This window comes from Amaranthus tricolor, chromosome 8 (genome assembly GCF_026212465.1).
Source record: "Amaranthus tricolor cultivar Red isolate AtriRed21 chromosome 8, ASM2621246v1, whole genome shotgun sequence".
NCBI lineage: Eukaryota > Viridiplantae > Streptophyta > Magnoliopsida > Caryophyllales > Amaranthaceae > Amaranthus > Amaranthus tricolor.
Genome location: NC_080054.1, coordinates 12,086,027 through 12,110,868, shown reverse-complemented (window position 1 = coordinate 12,110,868; position 24,842 = coordinate 12,086,027). Strand labels below are relative to the sequence as shown.

Sequence of the window (24,842 nt, the reverse complement as noted above, 5' to 3'; positions counted from 1 at the left end):
TATAAAGTAATTAATTTTTTATCTGATGTTATTATCTAGTTTCGAATGAAGGTATAACTTGAGATGATAAAATATTGTTGGAATGTTTTTTTTTTTAAATGTAATTTTCGAATTACTTTAATACAATACGTAGTAATGTTTAGTTTGGGATGATAAAATTCATTACGTAGGTAGAAATGTTCATTTAATCGAATATTAGTTGTAGAATATGTCAATTGGGATATTTTATGGTATAGATGAGATTGATTTTAGTTGAAAATAATATTAGGGTTTTGAAATGAATATTATAGGCAAAATGAGCAGCGACCCTAATGATTGGGCTAGCGACATTTTCTTGAATAATTTGTCGACTAGCAACGACAACAATAGTGATGAAGACAACACTAATCGATTTCAAGGGAGTAGTGAAAATACTCCAAGTGATTCCATACATAATATGGAACAGGACGATGGAGACGATCCTCGTCCTAATCTTCCATGGCTACCAATTGTAAACAAGTAAATATTTTTATAATCTTATTATTATTAATATTTTTTCAATATTAAAATTTCATTGTAAACTAATTGTGTTAATTATTGTAAGATTTAATCTGATATCCGGGAATACGATTGCATCAAAAATAAGGGCTACCTTTAATTATAGACAAGATGTCGAAGGTAGTAGTTGGAAGGGTGTGACCAAACCCACCAAAGATTTTTATTTTATTAAATTTAAGGTAAAATTATTATTTTGTTGTTTATTTACAGACTTTATATATATATATATATATATATATATATATATATATATATATATATATATATATATATATATATATATATATATACATATATATATATATATATATATATATATATATATATATACATATATATATATATATATATATATATATATATATATACATATATATATATATATATATACATATATATATATATATATATATATATATATATATACATATATATATATATATATATATATATATATATATATATATATATATATACATATATATATATATATATATATATATATATATATATATATATATATATATATATATATATACATATATATATATATATATACATATATATATATATATATATACATATATATATATATATATATATACATATATATATATATATATATATATATATATATATATATACATATATATATATATATACATATATATATATATATACATATATATATATATATATATATATATATATATATATATATATATATATATATATATATATATATATATATATATATATATATATATATATATATATATAGCTTATGTTTTAAGTATTTAATTTGATGAAACATTTATGTATTTAGAAACAATACAAATAGGACCCTCGCCTCGAAAATTTCGTTCGAAGGTCATGGGAGGAAAAAGCCGCAAAGCGCTATGCGGATATGCTTTTCAAATGGCACAGGATGTTGAAATGCAAGCCTGATTTCAAACCTCCTTCCATCGATAATGAGACCTGGGTGCGATGGCAGGCTGATTGGGAACGCCTAGATAATAAAGCCGTTTCGGCTAGGAATTCCTCCAATCGACGTGGAGGAAGAGACAAAGCTGAAGCCACCCATGTAGGTGGTTTAATCCCGCACACCAGAAAAATGCGGGATTTGGTGAGTATTTAATTAATTAAGTAGTACTATTGAATTTTTTATTATCTTTCGTTTAATTTTAAATCATTTTTTTTAATATTTCAGGAACAATCGAAAGGTCAAAGACCCACAGCCTATGAAATATTTACAAGAACACATGGGGTCTTTGACACTGAAACAGGGGATTTTTCCCAATGGACTAATAGCAAGTCACAAAAAGTTAACGTAATAATCTATTAAACTTGTTTATTTGTTTTCTTTTAAAGTATCAATTAATACTTTGTTTAACGATAATTGATTTATTTGTTTTATTGAAGGATGAATATCGTTCTTTGATGGAGGAGCATCCAACCCGCGACCCAAGTCAAATTTGGTTGGATGCTGTAAAAAATGTAGAAAGTGGGTCGAACAAAAAAAACAAAAAAAGCAAAGAGGTATTTGGGGTTGGGTCCGCCTCTTAAATTATTTATCCTCCTGAGCCAACGGATATTCCGTCTTCTAAGTCTGCACAACCTGATTATGATGCCATTATTCAACAAAGATTTGCGGATTTAGAAGCACGGAAAATAGAGTTCAATAATCAATTATGGGAAGCGGTACGAATGGGAAATGCTAAGACTGCCTATGAGACTCACCAAAGGCTGACTGAACAAATTCAAAGAGAACGAGAACTCTTTTTGAAATTCATTCAATCGCATTTCAATTTGTATAAACCCCCTCCTCTACCTCCTCCAAATGAATGATTAAATATATGTACTTTTTGTGACTTTGTAAATAAACTTTAGTTTTATATATAATATTTCCAGCTCTTTTATTTTTATTTACTTGTTTTATTTATATATATTTTTATCTTAATATTACACCTAATATAAAATATATATAAATATAATTTATATAAATATATATATATATATATATATATATATATATATATATATATATATGTACACATATATATGTATATATATATATATATATATATATATATATATATATATATATATATATATATATGTATATATATATATATGTATATATATATGTATATATATATATATATGTATATATATATATATATATATATATATATATATATATATATATATATATATATATATATATGTATATATATATATATATGTATATATATATATATATATATATATATATATATATATATATATATATATACATATATATATATATGTATATATATATATATATATATATATATATATATGTATATATATATATATATATATATATATATATATATATATATATATATATATGTATATATATATATATATATATATATATATATATATATATATATATATATATATATATATATATATATATATATATATATATATATATATATATATATATATATATATATATATGGCGACAATATAGCGACGACGTGGTGGTCGCCAACACCAGGCGACGAAATAGCTATGAACCTTTGGTCGCCAGAGAGGCGACGGGAAAGTGGTCGCTAATTGGTCGCAAATACTGGCGAGAGGATTGGCGAGGAGGCTTTTTGTCGCCATGTCTGACAGTGCTTGGTTATTGGGCTCTTGTCGCTAGGTGGTCGCCAATATTTCATGAGAAATAGGCGAGGAAATGGCGTCCAACTCTGGATTAGCGACGAACGAAAAGGCGACTGCCTTTGATCCCGTCGTTTTTGACCATTTAGCTATCAAATGGCGACGAAACGCCTTGTCGCCAATTTAATCCTTATTTGTAGTGTTTAGGCATTATAATATGACGCTTCATACTAATATTATTTACATGGTCATAGCTATATTCGACATGTAATTTTGGTCTTTGATTATTAAATATCGATTGGTCACAGGGCATAAAATATTATAATCTAGCATACACATATAGTAAAAGACCATAAAATAACGGGTTATTACACTCACTCCTCCTTAAATTGAGTTTTGTCCCCAAAACTCACCTCAAGACTCAAAAAGGTAATGATAACGGACTCTCATCTCAAACTCTAACTCCCAAGTTGCCTGTGACGTAGTATGGTTTGCCCACAAAACCTTCACTAAAGGCAATGTCTTATTCCTTAAGACCTTGTCGTGCCTATCAAGTATCTCTATCGGTTTCTCCTCGTAGGTCAAATCATCTTGAAGTTGTAAAGGTTCATGTTGAATCACATGAGAAGGATCATGAATATAGGTCGCAACATAGACACATGAAACATGTTGTGAACCCGTTCAAAGTCCGGAGGTAAGGCAACCTTATAAGCCACTTCACCTATTCGTTCCAAAACCTCTTATGGCCCTATGAATTTCAGACTTAGCATTCCATTTTGGCCAATTCTCTTCACACCCCTAACCGGTGAAATTTTGATAAAACATGCTCCCCAACTTCATATTCATTATGTCGCTTCTTCTGATCAGCATAACTCTTTTGCCTATCCTGAGCCGCTTTCATCCTAGCTTGTTTTAATCAAATTTTGTCAACAGTCTTTTTAATCCGTTCAGGACCTGTAATCAATCTCCACCTCTCACCACGTTAATGGAGTACGACATTTCTTCCCGTACAGTGCCTCATAAGGTGCCATGCCAATAATAGATTAGAAGCTATTATTATACGAAAACTCTACCAAGGATAAATGTTCATCCCAACTCTTCCTAAAATCCAAGGCACACACCCTCAACATGTCCTCCAACGTCTGTATTGTACGCTCTATTTGTCCATCTGTTTACGGACGAAATGCAGTGCTAAACTTTAATTTCGAACCCAAAGCCTCCTAAAGTCCCTTCCAAAATGGTGCCTTGAATCTTAGGTCCCTATTAGACACTATAGATTTAGAAACTCCTTGCATTTGAATAATCTCGTTGAAATACAGGTCGGCTATTCTTTATAGGTAGAAAATGAGCTGATTTAGTCAAGCGGTCAACCACTACCCATATTGCATTCATTCCCTTTTGTGTAGTCGGAAGACCCATCACAAAGTCCAGGGATATTGACTCCCACTTCCACTCGAGAACATCCAAAGGTTGTGTCAATCCCGCAGGTCGTTGGTGCAAATTATTCACCCTTTGACAATTCAAACTCTTGGCCACATAAAGAGCTACCTCCTTCTTTATCCCATTCTACCAAAAAGATAACTTTAAAGCTTGATACTTCTTATTCCTTGATACATCTTAGTTGCACCGGGGTGTACCGAACGCCAAGAGTTATGAGCCTCATTCAATATTTTCTCCTTCAACTCATCATTTGCGGGCACACATAAGCGATCTTGAAATCTCAAACCATCATCCTCATGCACCTTGAATGCCTCTGTCTCTCCCTTCACTGACATCTCTCAAAGTTTCTCCAAGTTCACATCTTCACGTTGAGCCACAATGATCTCAGAAACTAGATCGGGTTGTACATATCATAATCATTAAGGAATTCTATCCACCGACGTTGGCGTATATTCAAGTCTTTCTGATAATATAGATGCTTGAGATTTTTATGATCAGTGAACAACTGAAATTTCACTCCAAACAAATAATGCCTCCAAATTTTGAGAGCAAACACTACAGCTTCTAACTCTAAGTGATGTGTAGGATATTTTCTCTCATGAATCTTCAACTGTCTGGATGCATAAAAAATCCCTCTGTCATTTTGCATCAGAACACATCCTAACCCATATTTGGAATCTTCTGTATATACCATGAAATTTTCATTCTCCGTTGGCACGGCCAACATAGGTTCACTACTTAACCTCATCTTCAATTCCTGAAAAGCTGTTTCACATGCGTCTGTCCATTGGAACCTTATTGTTTTCTTTATAAGATTGGTCAAAGACATGGCTATTTTTGAAAAGTTAGCAATAAATCTGTAGTAGTACCTAGCCAAACCAAGAAAACTTCTCACCTCCATAGGGGTCTCGCCCACTCAACTGCAGCAATAATTATTTAGGGATCCACTACAACACCGTCTTTTGACACCACATGGCCTAAAATGGAAACTGTATCCAACCAAAACTCACATTTGTGGAGCTTAGCATACAGCTCATTATGTCTTAATAAACTCGACACTTTTCTCAAATGCACTGTATGCTCTTCCTTCGTCTTAGAGTAAACTAGGATATCATCTATAAAAACTACCACAAGTTGATCTAGTTACGACTTAAACACCCTATTCTTAGGTCCATAAAAGTTGCTGAGGCATTGGTGAGTCCGAAAGGCATCACAACTAACTCATAATGACCATATCTGGTACGGAATGTTGTCTTATGTATGTCTTATTTCTTAATCCTCAACTAGTGATATCCTGACCTTAAGTCAATTTTTAGGAAAACACATGCTCCCCTCAATTGATCAAAAAGATCATCTATCCTTGGCAACGGATAACGATTTTTGATTGTGATCTTATTCAACTCTCTATAATCAATACAAAGACTCATACTTCAATCCTTCTTCTTGACAAAAAGTACAGGAGCGCCCCATGTTGACATACTTGGGCGTATGTACCCCTTTTGTAACAATTCTTCCAATTGTCCCTTTAACTCTTTTAATTCTACTAGAGCCATACGATATAGGGCTTTAGATATTGGAGCAGGGCCTAATACTAAATCGATTAAGAAATCTAACTCTCTATCGGGAGGCATCCCAGGTAGCTCATCTGGAAAAAGATTTGGAAATTCATTAACTATAGAAATCTGCATCAACTCTAGCTTTAAAACCTTTATATCTAGCACAAGTATCCTTCTCTACCCTTTTCAAGATGTTTAGCTGCTTTCACTGCTGAGATTATTTGAATGCTCGACTTTAGTTTAATTTCTGTACAAGAAACTCTATGCTTTATTTTGTTTCTAACTGTCACTTTCTGTTGTGCACAATTAAAACCAGCCTTATACCTCTTTGGCCAATCCATCCCCAAAACGATGTCAAATTCTCCAAGGTACAGCACAAAACAATCTGCGAAAAACTCTACACCACTAATAATAATAGGACAATCACAAAAGTACGCGTTGCACCTAATTGTTTCTCCTATAGGAAGGGTTATTGTTACCTCAAACTCACTAATGGTTAAATATAATTTCAATTTCTTTGAAAATTCTCGGAACACAAAAGAATATGTTGCACCAGTATCGAAGAAAGTAAAAGTAGGCATTGAAAATACATTGAGATAGCCAGTAATCACAACACCATTTTCTTCAGCTAGAGCCTCATTCATCAAGAAAACTCGTCCTTTGCCTTGTGAAGGAGCTCGATTGTTTACAATTCCTCCAATCTTATTGCTTCCCTATTGAGAACGAAACTGGGAGCTACTCATTTGATTCGTCTGCCCTCCACTACCAGTCTTCCTTTGTGGGCAATCCTTAATTATATGACCAAGTTTACCACAAAGATAACAAACTTCTTTTTTCCAGCTTGCAACAACTGAATTGTATGCCCTTGCTTGCCGCATTTCTTACAAAAAAAATCGTGGGAAGTTTTGTGTTTCATTTCACCTCCAACTTGATTGTATTGAGTACCACCAAAATTTGTTCTCTTGAAACTAGTTTAGTTTTGTTGCTACTACTGCTGACCTCGTTAATCAAATCGCCTTTTATTTCCCACCATCTCATCTCTTCTCTTTTGCACTCTCTCAATTTGTGTCGCCAAATCATAATAATCATCAAAAGTAGAAGTTCTTCCAATCACTTTGTCTTGAGTTTTAAAGATCAAGCCTTCCTCGAACCTCTCCTTTCTCATGACGTCTGTTTCAACTTGCCTTGGTGCAAATCGAGCGAGCTCATTAAATTTGGTGACACACTCCCGAACTATCATATTATCAACTTGTCAAAGATCTAGAAATTCTTTCTCCTTTTGTTGGCAGACACTATCAGAATAAAATTTCTTCCTTATCAAAACTTGTAGGCTCTCCCCAATCAAAATTTGGTTGATCTCGGACATTCTTAATTGTCTTTCACTAAAGATCCACTTCACCCTTGAGATAGCAGGTAGCGAATTTCACTTTCCAGTTATCCGGATAAGCTGCAATGTCGAATAAATTTTCCATGCTAGAGACTCAATCTTCGAATTTTGTTAGATCTCCAAGACCATCATAGAACTCCGGCTTCAAATATGTCATCCCCTTGTACACCTTGTTAAAGTCATCATCATCGGAAGTTTTACTTTTCTAACCCATCTCAAGCAATCTCTGGTGTCTCACTAAAAGTCTAGCTAAGAGCAAAGTGACACTGTTTTCCTAGTTGTTTCCTCTAATTAAGGTTCTAATCTCAAATGGAGTTCCAACGGATGGATTATTCGGAGTTTGATTCTCATTTGTCTCAATGCGAGTCTTTCTTGACAAAACAAAAATTTAAGTGTTAGAATAAACACAATTCATACGCTAATTTAATCATTTTTATTGTAGTTCAAGACTTTCATTTTTAGTAGCATTCACCAACAACACACATTCAAACAAAGAAAGAAAGAAAACATAGTTTCCTTATAAAATGAACGTTAAGATTACTATAATAATATAGCCATCCACAAAATCCATGAGTCTTATATCCCAACCTAGCTGGTTCTCTAGGAGTACTAGAGGTCCAAGATTCTCTATCCTCAACCTCAAATGGTTGGGGTAGCACGGAACCTGCTGGGGTTTCGTAGGGGGAAGGCGGTAGAGTCTTAAACACTCATTTCGAACCATTTACACTTTCTTCTTCACCTTGGAACGAATAATTATCCTTTGAATCAACATGATTTATTTTTGAAAACATAATGAGCTCTTTTGTCATGGTATCAAAACTGTAACTCCAAGGAATGTTCTTCCACCAATCAGTTTATTTCTTCCAATTCAACTTTCTGAAATTATCATCGATTTCATCATAAAAATAATTTATGACCTCATCCCAAAACTTAGTTTTTGGCATACTCTTTTAGAGAACAAGGGCTTGGTAAGAAGTTTGTGTAAAGAATTCATCCCCATGATTTCCGTAAAACCTCAAATAATCTCTTAAGAAGTTTATGTGGTTCTCGATCAATGTGTCTTGATTCATCTTGAATTTAAGTGGGCCTGGGACCGAATAAAGAGGAGATATCTAACAACTCATTACATTTAGAATAACACATATAAATTTCATAAATAAACAAACAAAATTCCCATCTAGTCCCCGTCCTATACGCATGCAATTTCATTTTTATTTACTTATTTATTTTTATTTTTGTAAATCATTTTGACTAAAAAACTTTTGGCTCTGATATGAGTTGTAACACCCCTAATTTTCGATAACTATAAAATATTATTTATTAAACGACGTAAATATTATACAGCTGCAGCGAAAAGTAAATACTACGCCCCGTATTTACTTTTCGCTGCTACTGTATAATATTTACGTCTTTTAATAAATAATATTTTATAATTATCGAAAATTAGGGGTGTTACACAAAAACCTTATTAAATATGCGCGAAAAATCCATCTAAAAAAATTTGAAATACCAACTTACTTTGTCAAGAAATTTCGATTGATTTTCCCCATGAATTTTTTATGACTGAACTTTGATTAGTCGAAAATTTAGTTGATAGTGTTTCGATTAATGGTTACATAGAGTAGTAAATTTAGTTGGAGATTTTGACTAACATGTTTTTCGTAGGTATTTAATCGGAAATATCGACTAACAGGATTTAGTTTGCATTTCTGTTGAAAAATTCTAAGTTTATTGTGTTAGTCAGTATAGAGACTTTTATTACAGTGCTCTACTTTCTTTTAGATTTTGCGTACGCTTGGGTTGGATTTTTTGTGTCTCCACTTGTTTGCATGTAAAATGAGCATATTGTTATGAAAGCGTATGAGTAAGGCATGTAAACATTTAACAATGAATTGGATTAGAAAAAGAAGAAAAGGTACTAAAAGTCAAAAAGCCAAAATATTTATAGCCAAAAATCTGATATATGTTGTTATTTAATCATAACTTTTGATACAAAGTCAGAATTACGTGAAATTAGTGTCCATAGAAAGAGATTGTTAAGAGCTTTTCAACCACATATTTAAGCCCCAAATGGACTCCTGAACGAAATTTATGGCCATTTATGTTAGATGTTTCCTAAAGCTCTGCGGGCTAAGCCTAAAACGAGAGTTTAGTTAAGATTTTGACTAATAAATGGCAAATTAGTATCAATTTTGTTTTTCTCAACTATTAATCTATCTTTTAGGTTTATATTTTGGTTTATTTATATGTTTTGTAACAACAAGTCTTGTATGAGATTGTCTCACTGTGAGCTGGACCCATTCAAGAAACCCATTAGTAAAGAACACAAATAAAAAAATAAAAAACTGAATTTTAACATGTATACGAAGTGATCATTTATTTTTAAACACTTTGAGCTTGCCTAATTTAAGTCGTCTCACGGTGAGACGGCCTCAATCAAGAATTAGTGCTTTTGTAATTATATAAACCCTTCTTATTGCGATATTTTTTTAAAACCATTTTCTATTGTCTCTCAAGAAGTTTGTATTTGTTGTTTCTGAGATTTATATTCAAATAGAATACTTTTCTTAATTTTTATAGTATCATGATTAAGGTTTATTTTTAATTGTATAGTTTTTCTTCATTATGTGAGTAGTTTTTGAAGGAATATGTCCGTAGACATTTCCGACAATTACTAAATATAAATATATAGGATATTTATAAAGATAATAAAGTTAATTATTATTAGTAATTGTATTTACTTGCTAGAGAATAAATATAATTGGTGGGTCAATAATAATTGGACCACGACTAATATAATTAATCCTATAAGGTCTTACAAAAGAATCAATTGAATGATAAATGACTCAGGCCCATTAGGAGTATGGGCTTGTGATCCAATTAGGTTAACAAAAGAATCAGTTTCTTTTGACCTAGGTTACTAGTATTATATAAGGATATAATGTTGGTAGTGGAAAAACGTGGGATGATGGGTGTGAGTATTAAAAATATTTTTATTTAAACTCTCACTCTCCATCATTCTCACAGACATTGACAAACCAGAAAAAGCAAGAGAAACAATCTCTTCCGTTCTAGCAAACGTTGGTATTCAATTGATTCTGGTAGACTGAATAAAGGAGCAACGTTTGAGGCTCTTTAGATTATCTTACCGCGTTAATTCTTGTGGATTTCACGCTACAAAGGTAATATAGACTAATCCTTTTATATGATTCATGTGTCTGATTATGTTTATGATCTTGAGATAGATGTTAGGGAAGTGTTTCCTGAAATTCCGCTTATTAAGCATCCATGGAAACCCAACAGTGGTATCAGTTTAGCCTAATTCATAATATTCATATGATCTTGATTTCTCTGGAAAGTTAAGCAACTCATTTTTTTTTTGTTCATATATTTGCATGAAAATCGGAAATTTTGTGTTAATTGTCTTGGGGCTTTGATCAGTTACGAAACCCACACACAATGAATTGTTAAAACACAAAATTTTTTTATTGTTAATTGTGTTTTTCGTTAAGGAATTCAAGGTTTTTGATCCAAAACGCTTCAACCCTATTTTTTTCCCCAATTCAATTTTAATTGTTAAAACACAAAATTTGTTCAATCGGATTGAAATTTAAATGCAAAAAACTTGTTTTTGCTGAAATTTGAAGCAATTCATACACAAAGATTGTATATCAATTCGATTTTGTTCAAATTCATCAAAATAAAATAAAATAAAATAAAACCAAAACACAAACCAGAGATGAATGCGTAGGCCACAGGCTGACTATGGTGGCTATGGTGGCCGGAGGGAGGCGCAGCTGCGTGGCGCAGCAGTGGTGAAGCTGGAATAAAGGCGGGCTGGTGGCGTAGAGTAAAAGCCACTCCTGGTGGCGGCTGCTGGGTTCTTTTCTTCACCACTTGCTGAATTCCTTCTTCCATACAACTACCCTTTTTTTTTGGAAAAATTCAATATGTGCAAATAACCTTTTATTGAGCCTTTATTGAATTTAAATAGTTTTTTTTTTCTTCACCTTAAAATAGTCTTACTTAAATTAGTTAAGTTTGACTCAACATAAGAATATTTTATATGCTAATTGTTATGACCATTTAGTTTGAAATATTGTATAGTTAATGCCGTTTATAATATTTGATATTAATTTTGACTTGTTATACTAGTATGGCCCAAAAAATAATAATAAAATTAGGATAGAATATACGATCTGCGAATCGTTTGTTTTGAATGTTAATTAATACGATCTGCGCATCGTTAATTTTGATTTTTTTTTAATTTCATTCAAATTATGTAATCACATATGAAAGGAGTTTCAAGGAAGGTGATCCATGGAGATTCATGAAAGCTTCATGAAGACTAGTATATTTCCTTTTATAGGGGCTGTTGGCCTCTTAAGGTTTTGATGATGACTTTACTTTTAAATAAACAAACATATTTTAGAGATTGTTTTGTAGGTATATATCCGATTTAATGTGAATCGTTGATGAAGCCTATGACTTGATTCGTGGAAGAAGTACATGTCTCAAATATCCAAGAAGTTGGGAAATTGCTCTTGAAGACAGTTTACTGTTCCTAGAGTTGAAGTTCTGACGAATGTTGTAGATGGAGACAGTGTGCTGTTCCTCACGATACAGGTCCGAAGTTTGAGGCTCTCTAGATTATCTTACCGCGTTAATTCTTGTGGATTTCACGCTACAAAGGTAATATAGACTAATCCTTTTATATGATTCATGTGTCTGATTATGTTTATGATCTTGAGTTAGATGTTAGGGAAGTGTTTCCTGAAATTCCGCTTATTAAGCATCTATGGAAACCCAACAGTTTTCATATCTAACATAGAGGAATTAATACCAATTTGAATACAAATTGATTTGATTGTTAAAAATATTTTAAAATTATGATCTGCAATTAAATTGTGCTTATTAATCTTGAATTAAAAATCTCGTTGTTAACCTTAACAATATGTATAGCATGAGTTTGAGATTAGGAGTAACTTAGATTCAAGGTAAATTTAAGTTCAAATCTTATTATTTTAATAAATATAGTGAGCCTTTGAGATAAAAACTGATAGGGTCTCAATCTAATTTGTTTGCTAAGAACTTCATAATTTAGTATGCTTGGTATAGAATTGTCTTAAAATAGGTAACCTTATGAGAATTAAATTCCTTGTGTGCGCTCGAGTACAGAAAAAGTGTCAAAAAAATATTTGTGATTGTTTGTGGGGAGGTCTATAACCCCACGAGTGTTGTAGATAATCTAAATGAGGTTGGAATATTAAAAATAATGCATCAAAGAAACCATGCGATATAAGCTGATCTGAAGTGCCAGCTCACCTAGCGAGGGTAAGATTTTGTGAGCTAATAAGAAATTGAATGGGTATAATACAGACATTGCGATCTTTAGTGGACATGAAATTAGTACCTACGGTTGAAATCAAAAAGGTAATGAATAAAGATCTTTAAAAGAATTGATAGTATTATGACCACATCAATAAGATGTATCTTATTTTCTAAGGAGCCTGTTTTCTATAAACTTCACAGCTAATTATGCTTGTTGTGAAGTTGTCATAGGATTGCTGACGTTTTGAGAAATTCTCTAGGTGCACACGTATGAGGATAAAAGTGCCTGGAAAAAAAATTATTTTAGTTTATGATGTCAAATTATATCCATATAGGAAATTTTGTCAATCCGAAAATGACGAGGTGTCAGATTTAGTCTTCATAAAGTATTCACCACTATCTAGATAAAGGTGTGGTTTATATAAAAAAGAAAAAAAACTGTAAGATGAGTGGACTAAAAGAATAGTGAAAGTGTGATAATAAAACATATATATATATATATATATATATATATATATATATATATATATATATATATATATATATATATATATATATATATATATATATATATATATATATATATATATTTATATATAATATATATATATATATATATATATATGTGTGTGTGTGTGTGTGTGTGTGTGTGTGTGTATGTGTGTGTGTGTGTGTGTGTGTTTTATTATCACACTTTCACTATTTCTTTTACATATAATTGAACTCAGCTATAGATAGTGTAAAATAAGTTCCTATGGAATACGAGCTAAATTAATTAAAAGTTATTATGAATGGATTAGGATGTTTGGTGAAGAACAATCAACAAACAGATACACAAAGAAACCACAAAACAGAGCACAACATCAAAGAGCAACAAGAACAAGAATTATGAGGTATTTAAGGATACGTTCCTTTCAAACAAGGATTACTTTCATTAATATATCAACATACACTATTGAGAAGACACACACAAGCTTTGAGAACACTCAAAAAGCAAAGACCTCACCTTGAATATTGGTCTTACTCAAACACTCTAATACGATGAAGAACTCTCTTGGTGATAAACCCTAGTTGCTTCTATTGTATTAGCCACACACAATGCTTCCTAATGATGTTCTAAGGGTCCCTTATATAGTCTCTAACATATTAGAATACCCTAGCTTTAAAGGTGCATCCCTTAAACTGACATCTCCCAAGTGAAATGAGGTTCCTCTTAAGCTTAAGAACATACCTCACCTCACCTAGCTTCCTCTTGACATCATCATGTGTCATAATAACAGCTTCACCAATACCTTTCACCTTCATCCTCTCATCATTAGGCAAGGTAACCTCAGCAAACTTCTCTTTCTCACAACAAATGTAGAATGTGCAACCGGGGTTAATTACCCACTCCTTACTATGAGTCACTCCCCCATCAACAAGAAGTTAACCTTCATAGTCACCATCATCATCAACAAAACCTAGAGCGGCCTCTCCGCTATTTTCTCCATCTTTTCAACCACTCCTCAAGTCTTTCATCTTCTTGAGGTCCTCATTCATCTCCTTGTACATCATTTGAATGTGTCTCTTCTTCTTTCAATAGTAACACTCGATGTTACTAAAGTCACTTCTATCTTGAGACTTCTTCCTGACTTGATAGTCATTCTCCTTAGCTCTCCCTCTAAAACCCTCACCAAACAATGCCTCACTACCCTTCTTCTCTTCTCCATCATGCCTCTCCAAAAACCTATTATTCTCCCTCAATGCTGCCATTTCTTGATCTAGTGCGATAGATTCCCTCCCAACATGCAAAGTTTGAACTATATTCTTATAGCTCTTAAGAAGTGAAGCCAAAACTAGTAGGGCTTTCTCTTCATCGAAAAGCTTCTCATCGGCGTTCAACAATTGGCACACTAATTAGTTGAATGTGTTGATATGGTCTTAGTTGCTTCTATCATCCTCCTGTATGAATTGATACTACTCCCATCTCAAGCAAATCTTGTGGGTAAGAGACATCGAAGCATAAAACGCTTAAAGTTTTTCCAACAACACACCGAAGTCAGTCTCCTTCAAGTAATTATACTTGATTTCACGTGCAATAGTAAGCCTAATAGTTCTCACCACCTTCTTCCTCATGGCCACCCACTTTCCCTAATCCATTGATGTTGGATTTATTTTCTTGAGTGCATTATCAATCCCTTGTTACACCCACAAGTCTTCACAAGTCTTCATGACCTGATACTACTCCCATCTTGTTTCGTCACTAAAACCCTAAATTTCACCCACTAAGCTACCCATGAATCTCACCTAAAGCACTAATAGCAATTTTTGTGAATGGATTAGGATGTTTGGTGAAGAACAATCAACAAATAAATGCACATAGAAAACACAAAAACAAAGCACAAAAACAAGATTTATGAGGTATCTAATGATACCTCCCCCTCAAACAAGGATTACATTCATTAATTTATCAACATATGTTGACTCAATTAGGAACGGGAAAAGCAACAAGAGGGGGAGGTGAATTGTTGTTGTTGCTAGTTTAAGCGTTTATGCCCTGTTTTTGCAGAATTGAATAAAATAAATAAAGCTTAAACTTAGAGCAAAATAATAAAAGAGAAACACATGATTTTTACGTGGAAACATTCTGGGCCTAAACAGAAGGAAAAACCACGACCCCTTGGGATTTCTAAAAACTCCACTATGTTTACGGCAATTAGTTACAATTACAATAAACACCTTACTTCACTCGAAGCGAATCAACTAGGCCAACTCTTCTCTCTCAAAATACTTTACTCAAAGCAACAAACTTAGCTTCACTAAAAGCTAAACTCCACACTAGCTTCACTCAAAGCTATTAAATTCCCCCCTTAGACTCACCCGAGTCTAATTACATGTACTCACAAAAACCCTTACAAAAGGAATGAAATTCTCTAAAATAAATCAATGAGTTGCACAAGAAAATATTATGAATTAATTGACAATTTTAAAAGCAAAATATTTCTTGTAGAATTTCCAAAAATAATCGCATGAAAAAAAGTTTATACGTTTTTTTCTCTCAATGCATGCGCTTTGGAACAGCCGAGTTCATTAGCTATTTATAAAAAATAAAATCTCTAAAAATAGAAAAATATTCCAATCCATTATTCCTTATCAAAAGATCATGGGAAAAATGTGGATTACACTATCAAACGGTTATTTCCATAAGCCTTGAATAAATCAAACATACGGTTAAAGCAATAATAACCGCTGTTTCCTAATAATAACCGCTGTTTGCTAATAATAACCGCTGTTCCTTTAAGCAGCAGTTTCTCAGCAATAGTTCCTGTTCCAGTACTAACTGTTGGAACGTTTTTGCTATTAATAGAAACGGTTATACTTAATAAGAATGGTTATTTGCTAACTTATAGGTATAAAGACCGGTTAAGAATGATAGCTAAGACCCATTCAATAACAGCTAGTTCTATATTTAGCAAATCCAAGATTTACTAAATATAGATCCTAAAATAAAGGATCTTTATTTGGAAATTCATACGAAAAGAAATATTTAGAAATCTTTTTGCCAATTAATTATAATAAATAAATGCAACAAATTAATTTAAATACATTAACTAAAAAATAAAAATCAGAATTTATTAGTTAACGTAGGCTGACTTTGGTTTGGGAACAGTGCGCTGTTTCCAGAATCCAGTTTTGCTAGAACATCCAACTAAGGAACAGTAGACCTGCTGTCTCCATTTAACATCCCAAGTGATAAACTCTTCTAACATCTCTTGAATCCTTTTGATACGTATATTCCCACGAACAAAGCCATAGGTACTATCAACGATCATAATTATAATCGGATATCGACCTGCACACAATCTCTAAACACATATTTGCTTAAGTGTAGTCATCATCAAAACTCAAGAGGTCCAACAAATTCCCCCTTTTTGATGATGAAAAACTTTTAAACAAACTTAAACACAATAGAGTAAACCAATGTTGAAGAGCATGTTAGAGATCAAAAACACTCTTCTTAACTTAGTAAATATAATTCACCAAGCATATCTTGAATCAAATTACTCTAAAAATAAACATAACAAAAACTCATACAATTTCAGCATAAAACTTAAATAATGATGTGAAATGATCAGAGCTTGAAAAAAAACTTAAAAACAGAACAGATACATCCAAAACAAGTTCAAAACAAGCATCATGTATAATCAAATCATAATCAGAGCTTCAATGTATAAACAAAAGGTGTTAACTATATACTGACAATAGATTACCTATATTTTGACAATCAGAGCCTAAGCTATATTTTGACAATCAGAGCAAAATCAGCAAGCAATAAACAATCATCAGCAGCACACAGCCAAACATCCTTAGATCAGATCATGAAGCATAATCTTAATCCTAAAGTCTAACATAATAGATATTATCAGAGCTAAGCATACTCAAGCATTATTTAAGTTTGTGTCAAATATTCCCCCTTTTGACATCATTCAAAAAGAATTGGAGCAATCAAACCACAGCACTAAGCATATAGACATAGTCAAAGAGAGAATAAAGATGCACAAAGTAAAAAGCAGTAACAATGAATGCAAACAAGATCAGCTATGATCAATCGTCACAGATAGTTAGTAGCATAAAAGAAATTGTTTAACATATTATCATTGTTAAAGGATGTACCCCAGCTGGTACCAAAACAAACATAAAAAGATTGTTTGATAATAGAGATGGTTGCAACAAATAGGAAAAGATATCAGAAAGAACTAGGATGCAGGAGCTTCATCATCTATGTATTCTGTTTCCACCTCTACTGTGTCAACCTTGGCCCCCAAACGTGCTTCCATTTGGTCCATTTGAGCAGAGAGTGAGGCTATGGAGACACAAATTTCATCCTTAAAAACAAGGAAGCTTGTCTGCAATTCTGTGAGTTTTAGGAGAATGGAGGATAAAGGGGCAGTAGGAATTGTAGTGTCACCTAAACTTGATTTTGTGATGTGTGTACTGGTGGTGGTGATGATGGTATAGGTGACTGTGGTGGTGAAGATGGTTGTATTGGTGACTGTGGTGGTGAAGATGGTTGTATTGGTGACTGTGTGGCAGGTTTAGGTGAGGAAGGATGGCTTGGTTCAACTGTTGTGTATGAGGCTGAGTCATCACCAATAATAACAACAGGTTTCTTTCCTTTGGAAGCTAGCCTACGACTCTTCCTAAGGTTTGAACCAGGTAAGGAACTCTCCTCATCTTTTTCTTCTTCCTCCACAGCATCCTTCACAAGTTCCCTCTCAACTTCCCCCTCACAAGAATTTTCCTCTTGTTCCTCTTCAGAATGCTCCTCTGCCTTCTCAGTGGCAGAGGGAACAGGCTCCTGTTCCTCCTTATTTACTTCCTCCTCCTTAACATTTTCTTCATTTTCTTCTTCATTTGTGCCCTCAAATTGTTCAAATATATTCTCAAGGGTCCCTTTTTCATTTAATCTAAGATGCAAGTTGTTCAAACACTTAACACCTACTTTGTTATTTGGACCCATGGGATAATTTGGACCATCAAGAGGAACACCCAACTTCATAAATATCCATGTTAACAATCCACCATATCCTAACACATTACGCTTAAAAATACAATCATTCAAGTGACAAATCATCAAAGAGGGAAAATTAATCTTGATGTTATTAGCCATACAATATATTAACGTAGCATCCCTTAAACTAACCTCACTTCTTTTAGATGTGCGAGGCAGAATAAATCGTCTTGCTATATTGTATAACAGCTTGTGCATTGCTGACAGCACATTGTGACTAACCGTTCCTCTTTTCTCTTTTATCCCTAGAAACTTCCAAACTACCTTCTCATTTGTCCCAGAAAAATTGATTTTTGATCCAACAACATATATATCAAATCCAGTGGAGGGGACACCTAACCACCCTCCTAAAATCAAACTATTAAATTCAATTTTAATCCCCTTAACAACACTAATACAAACGCCATGGTCAAAAGAAAAATTTGAAATAAACTCGCACATTAAGTTGGGGTACATTGGGTTGCAACAGTGTTCTGCCATTAAAGATTCCCAAAATTGATTTTGCAAAATGGCGTGAAATTGAGGAAAGAAATTAGATTCATACCATTGTTTGTCTAGCCCGAAACCAACAATCATTTCTTTGGATATCTCCTTAGCACTAACTGGAACAACAACTTTTGCCCTTTTTGAAGATGATTTCTTTACTGTAGAGTCCCTCTCTCTCTTTTTGGTTTCATGCACTCCAAAGGCAACCGGGGTTTCCTGTTGCTTTCTTGATGAGGACTCAGTTTCGGTAATGAGAGGTGTTGGATGGATGATTTGTAAAGGTTTGGGTTGCTTCATTTTTGGTGTTTTATTCTTAGTTTTCATGGTGATTTGAAGAATTAAGAAAAGGAGAAACCAAGAATGGAATGATGAAATGCAATTGAAGGCGGTTCTGAAATGCAGTGAGTTGAAGACGGTTTTGAGAGTGAAATTGAAGATGAAATGATGGATTTTCCGTGAGAGAGTGGCTTTAATAAGTATGAGGTGACGATTACTTTAATGAATTTTGGTGCTTCATTGTTCTTATTTAGGTATATGGACACAGAAAGTGAAATGGAAACAGACGAATTTAGTGAAGAACTATGATGATTTAACTCCCGTTATTTTAATGGAAATTACTGGGTAAATATATATATTAAATATTATGAAATTTTTTATGAAAATGAAAAATAAATGAAAATTTTATGCTACTATAATCTGATCAAATCAAAAAAGCAATCATATGAGCATTCACAGTATATACTTTTAAATGGTGCGCACCTGATCCTTTCGATAATCGATTTTTCAATCAAGATTTTGTGGTTGATCGACCTTTTTAATTTTCATTCTTACTTTAAGGATCACATATGTCACTCACTTCAATGCAGCTTGATCATGCCAAGTTCCAATCTCATTTTTTCATGTTGTTCCCTTGGAAGAGGTTTAGTCATGATATCTGCTATTTGCTCGTTGGTGTTTACATGCTTTAAAATAATATTTTTATTTTCAACATTATCCTTAAGAAAATGATGCCTAATGTGGATGTGTTTTACTCGTGAATGATGCACTGGATCTTTAGATATGCATATGGCACTGGTATTATCACAATAAATAGGAACACATTCAAACTTAATACCAAAATCTCTTAGCTGCTGCTTTATCCATAGCATTTGGGAACAGCATGCTGCTGCTGCTACGTATTCAGCTTCGGCAGTGGATAATGCAACAGTGTTTTGTTTCTTGGAACTCCATGAAACTAAACATAAGCCAAGAAATTGTACCATACCTGATGTACTTTTTCTATTAACTAGATCACCTGCATAATCTGCATCACTAAAACCTTTCAAATCATAAACATCACTTTTAGGATAAAATAAGGACAAGTCGTCAGTTCCCTTCAAATATCTTAAAGTACGTTTTACTGCAGTGAGATGTGATTCTTTAGGATTGGATTGAAATCTAGCACATAAACCAACACTAAAAGCAATATCGGGTCTACTAGCAGTTAGATATAATAAAGAGCCAATCATGCCTCTATACATACTTTGATCAATATTTGTTCCATTTGGGTCTTCATCTAATCTAACATTTGTAGCCATAGGTGTGTTGTTGGTTTTAGCATTATCCAGGCCATATTTCTTGAGAAGTTCTCTTATATATTTTTGTTGGTGAATAAAGATACCATTAGCAGTTTGTTTAATTTGCAAATCAAGAAAGAAATTTTAATTCTCCCATCATGCTCATTTCAAATTCAGTGCTCATAAGGTTGGCAAATTCTTTACACAACAGTTCATTGGTGGCTCCAAAGATAATATCATCAACATATATTTGAACAACTAAAATATCCGAACCTCTATTCTTAAAGAATAAGGTTTTGTCAATATTGCCTCTTACAAAGTCATTTTGAATCAAAAACTTTGATAGTCTTTCATACCATTGCCTAGGAGCTTGTTTTAAGCCATAAAGAGCTTTATCAAGCTTGTAGACATGATCGAGACAAGAGATATTTTCAAAGCCTGGGGGTTGTTCAACAAAAACATCTTCATCAAGAAAACCATTTAAGAAAGCACATTTCACATCCATTTGATATAATTTAAAATTCATGAATGCAGCAAAAGAAATTAAGATTCTTATAGCCTCTAACCTTGCTACCGGAGCAAATGTCTCGGTATAATCAATACCTTCTTGTTGATTGTATTCTTTGACCACGAGCCTTGCTTTGTTTCTAACAATTATTCCATGCTCATCTAGTTTATTCCGAAATACCCATTTCAAACCAATTACCTTTTTGTGTTTCGGTTTGGGTTCCAAGTGCCAAACTTTATTTCTTTCAAATTCATTTAATTCGTCTTGCATGGCCACGATCCATTCGGAATCCTTTAGAGCTTCTTCATGATTCTTGGGCTCGAGTGATGATAGGAACGCAAAGTGTGCACAAAAGTTTCTCATTTGAGATCTAGTTTGTGTTCCTTTATTCAAATCACTTATAATCAAATCAAGAGGATGATAACTTTGATATTTCCAAGGTTTGGGCACGAATTCTCTTGTGGGAACAGTAGTATTGTAACACCCCGATATTTTCCCGATATATTAAATGATTTGCTAGTAATATTATTATTTTTTTTATTATTATCATTCTTTTTTAGAAAAATATATATTTCTTTTTATTATTTATTTTGTTAGTAGATTAAATCATGAGACTTCAACTTTTAAGGCAATTAAAATCATTTTAAGCCCAAATCTTTTTCCTAATCTATCTTTAATTTTTTTTTAAAAAAAAAAAAAAAGAAAAAAAAAAAAAAAATTAAAGTGGGAAGGTGATTGGTTTGGCCGGCCATATGGAGAATTAAGAGGGATTAGTAACCTCTTAGGAAGATTGAAGATCAAGGAATTATTGCCTTCTATAATTATTGCCTTAATTTCCTTAATTCCTTTATTTCCTTAATCTCCTAATTACCTTACATCTTTTCATTTTCAAACCATTTGCAAGTAAAAAAACACTCCCAAAACACTACATTTCTCACGCCTAAATCCTCCACCTTGGTTCATCAATTTTGGTGTTGTTCTTGAGCAATTGTGAGTAATTCTTAACCTAGTTTTATTTTTAAGTTTTAATTTAGATTTCTATGGTTTTTTTTGTGTGTGTTATTTTATAGTTTATGATTTATTCATGATTTAAAATTCATGTGTGGAAGTATGATGTTTTTCCATTTAAATTAATGTATGGTTTTAGGGTTTTAGATATGTTTACATGTGTATAAAGAATTGTTTGATGAATCATTGAAAAAAAAAAAAAAATATATATATATATATATATATATATATATATATATATATATATATATATATATATATATATATATATATATATATATATATATGTATATACATAAAAAAAAATGGTTGCTCATATAAAAAAAAATATATGTGGTGACGGAAATTTATTTTTATTTTTATTAATAAATAGTGGAGATTTATAATGTTGGTAGAGAAATATACATGTATATGTGTGGTGTGTTTGTGTGTGTAAATTGGTGTAAAAAGATTTATTTTTGAGAAAAATATAAATAAATAATTAAAATTTATTTTTGGATGTGATCATGAAAATTATGTAAATTTTATTGTTTAGATTTAATAGGGAATAAAGCATTGAAATTTATATATTTGTGATAAAAAAATGAGATCCCGTAAGTTTTGAAGATGATGGAAAAATTGTGTTTTTGGAGCATTTTTGGCTTTAAAATTAAGTTAAAAATACATTTACTATGTTATAAATTATGAAAATTGGTACTCGGGGGTTTTGACGCCTTCCGGACGCAACGGTGAAGTCGGATTTTCAGTTTGACAGTTTTAAGATGAGTTTCTGGACAGATTGTATAGGCTGTCCGGTTTTGTGTATATACCATGTCATAGTATGTGATGGATGTTCATGTTGTGTGTAGTATTCTAGGTATGGATGTGATTGTATATGTGTGTTATGGATGATTTGAGGAAAATGTGTATGTGTGCTTATTTCCCGAATACGATTGAACCTTGTAGGAAGTCGATTCGTGACCGGGAATCTATTAAGACGCTTGCGAGTTGGTTATCTTGCTTAAGGTATGTACACGCAGCGTGGTTCGCATTAGTCCGATGTATCATATAATAATGGTATACAAAAGAAAAGCATGGATATATAGTACGGATAATGTTATCTTTCGAATCAATAATTTGTTTATACATTGTTTTGATAAGCAGAGGTAGTATGACCTCACTAACTTTAAAGTGGACGTAGTATGACGTCAATTGGTGGAAAAGAATTACTCGCGGTATATGAGGGCATTATGAGCCACCGCGGGGGTATGCATACTTAACCATAGGCACCGAAGTAAGGCGAGTGTCTATGGTAGAGGCTTGCTTAGGGGTTAGCTCCCCCTAATGTATTGTCTCACTTATGGAGTTTGGAGTGTACCGGCAGTATGGCTGGATAGTACAGCAGTATGGCTGACTAACTTTTACATGAAAATAAATATTCTTAATAAGCATGATCGAAGCGTACGGTTCTGTGAATTGTCAGCTAATTAATTAAAACTTTCTCTTGTGTTATTATTTATTTGGTATGCGACGTTTGCTGACGTGTACTTTTGGTCTTAACGACCCTGCGATGATGTTGTTTCCTATCTGGGCAATGACTAGCAGTAAGTTAAGTTGCAGGGTCTAGGGAGTGAGGATTGTCCCTTGAAGAAATAAATTATTAGGGTAGAGAAGTCTTAATAAGAACTTCAAAATTTAGTTTAAAGCACATATGGTTTTTATGAGGCGACTTTCGTTCTCAAGTTGTAATAAGTAGATTTAACTTTTCGTTCTTATCCGCTGCTAAGAATTTCTTATTATCTAGTAGTTCTTAATAACGCTAATAGAACTCGATCCGCACGTTTTCCTTAACTTCAAAACCGTTTTAAACTGTTTTCTAACATCCCGGTTTGACTCGGATTATAGTTGTCTCGTTTTTTTTTTTAAAAGGTCATTTTCTCTTTTCGTACGACCCGAGTTATTCTGAGATGTTACAACTGGTATCAGAGCGGGAGTTTTATTTAGTGTTATTTATCTGTACTGATAGACTAACGTAGAAAAAAAAAAATTAATGACGAGAGTAAAGGGGTAGACATTAAGGGGATATGATGTGTTTTGCTTGGTGTCTTTAAGCATGATGTTATGGATAATTTTGTTATGTGCTTGTTAGATATTTTGTTGATGAATTATGATATTATTTGAGCTTGGAAATTGATTGTTCCTTTGCTCTTTCTTTCATTCGTGAGTCATTGATTACGAACATTTTTTTTTATCTGTCATGGATAAAGGAAAAAGACCTGCTGAAGGGGAAAGTAGTACCCTAGAAGAACCATGGAGAGCCTTAGTAAATGTACCAGTCTGGGCAGAGATAGAAACATTAAAAAATTTGGGACAAGAAAGAAGGAGAGAGTGAGCTAGATTATAAGCGCAGGATGGAGATGATCTATAAAAAGTCTCAACAAGTTTATGAGGGAATAATAGCTGAGGAAATTGCTGAGTTGAATGAGAGAATTGCTCAATTGGAGCGAGAGTTTGATAGATGGGATAGAGGAATGGATGTTGTAGACAATGAGAGATGTGAGAATGCTGAAGCTAGTAGGGCAGGGGTTGAGATTGTTGAGGAAGATGTTCCAGTGGTCGACCCTAACTCAGTTCTGTAGATAGATTTTGATGAAGAGGATCCTGAGGAGGATCTAGAAGAAGATCCCGAGGAAGTCCCCGAAGAAGGTCTGGAGGAAAATACTTAGGGAAATTTTGAGGAGGAGGCTGAAGAGTTTTATGAGAATAGTGCGGAAGGGGGATATAATGCTGATATGGAGGTAGAAGCAACTGATAGGGAAGATATTATGAGCGAGAGTGATAGTGA

At 32.8% G+C, this 24,842-nt stretch overlaps 1 protein-coding gene across 1 annotated transcript; it reads right to left on the bottom strand.

Annotated features, from left to right (window-relative positions):
- Positions 1-5,571: 5,571 nt before the first annotated feature.
- Positions 5,572-7,069, bottom strand: LOC130821542 (uncharacterized). Its single transcript, XM_057687332.1, has 4 exons — positions 7,019-7,069; positions 6,373-6,904; positions 6,116-6,280; positions 5,572-5,750 (listed from the first exon to the last, which is right to left on the bottom strand). Exons 1-4 carry the CDS (start codon positions 7,067-7,069, stop codon positions 5,572-5,574), a joined length of 927 nt encoding a protein of 308 aa, XP_057543315.1.
- Positions 7,070-24,842: the final 17,773 nt, after the last annotated feature.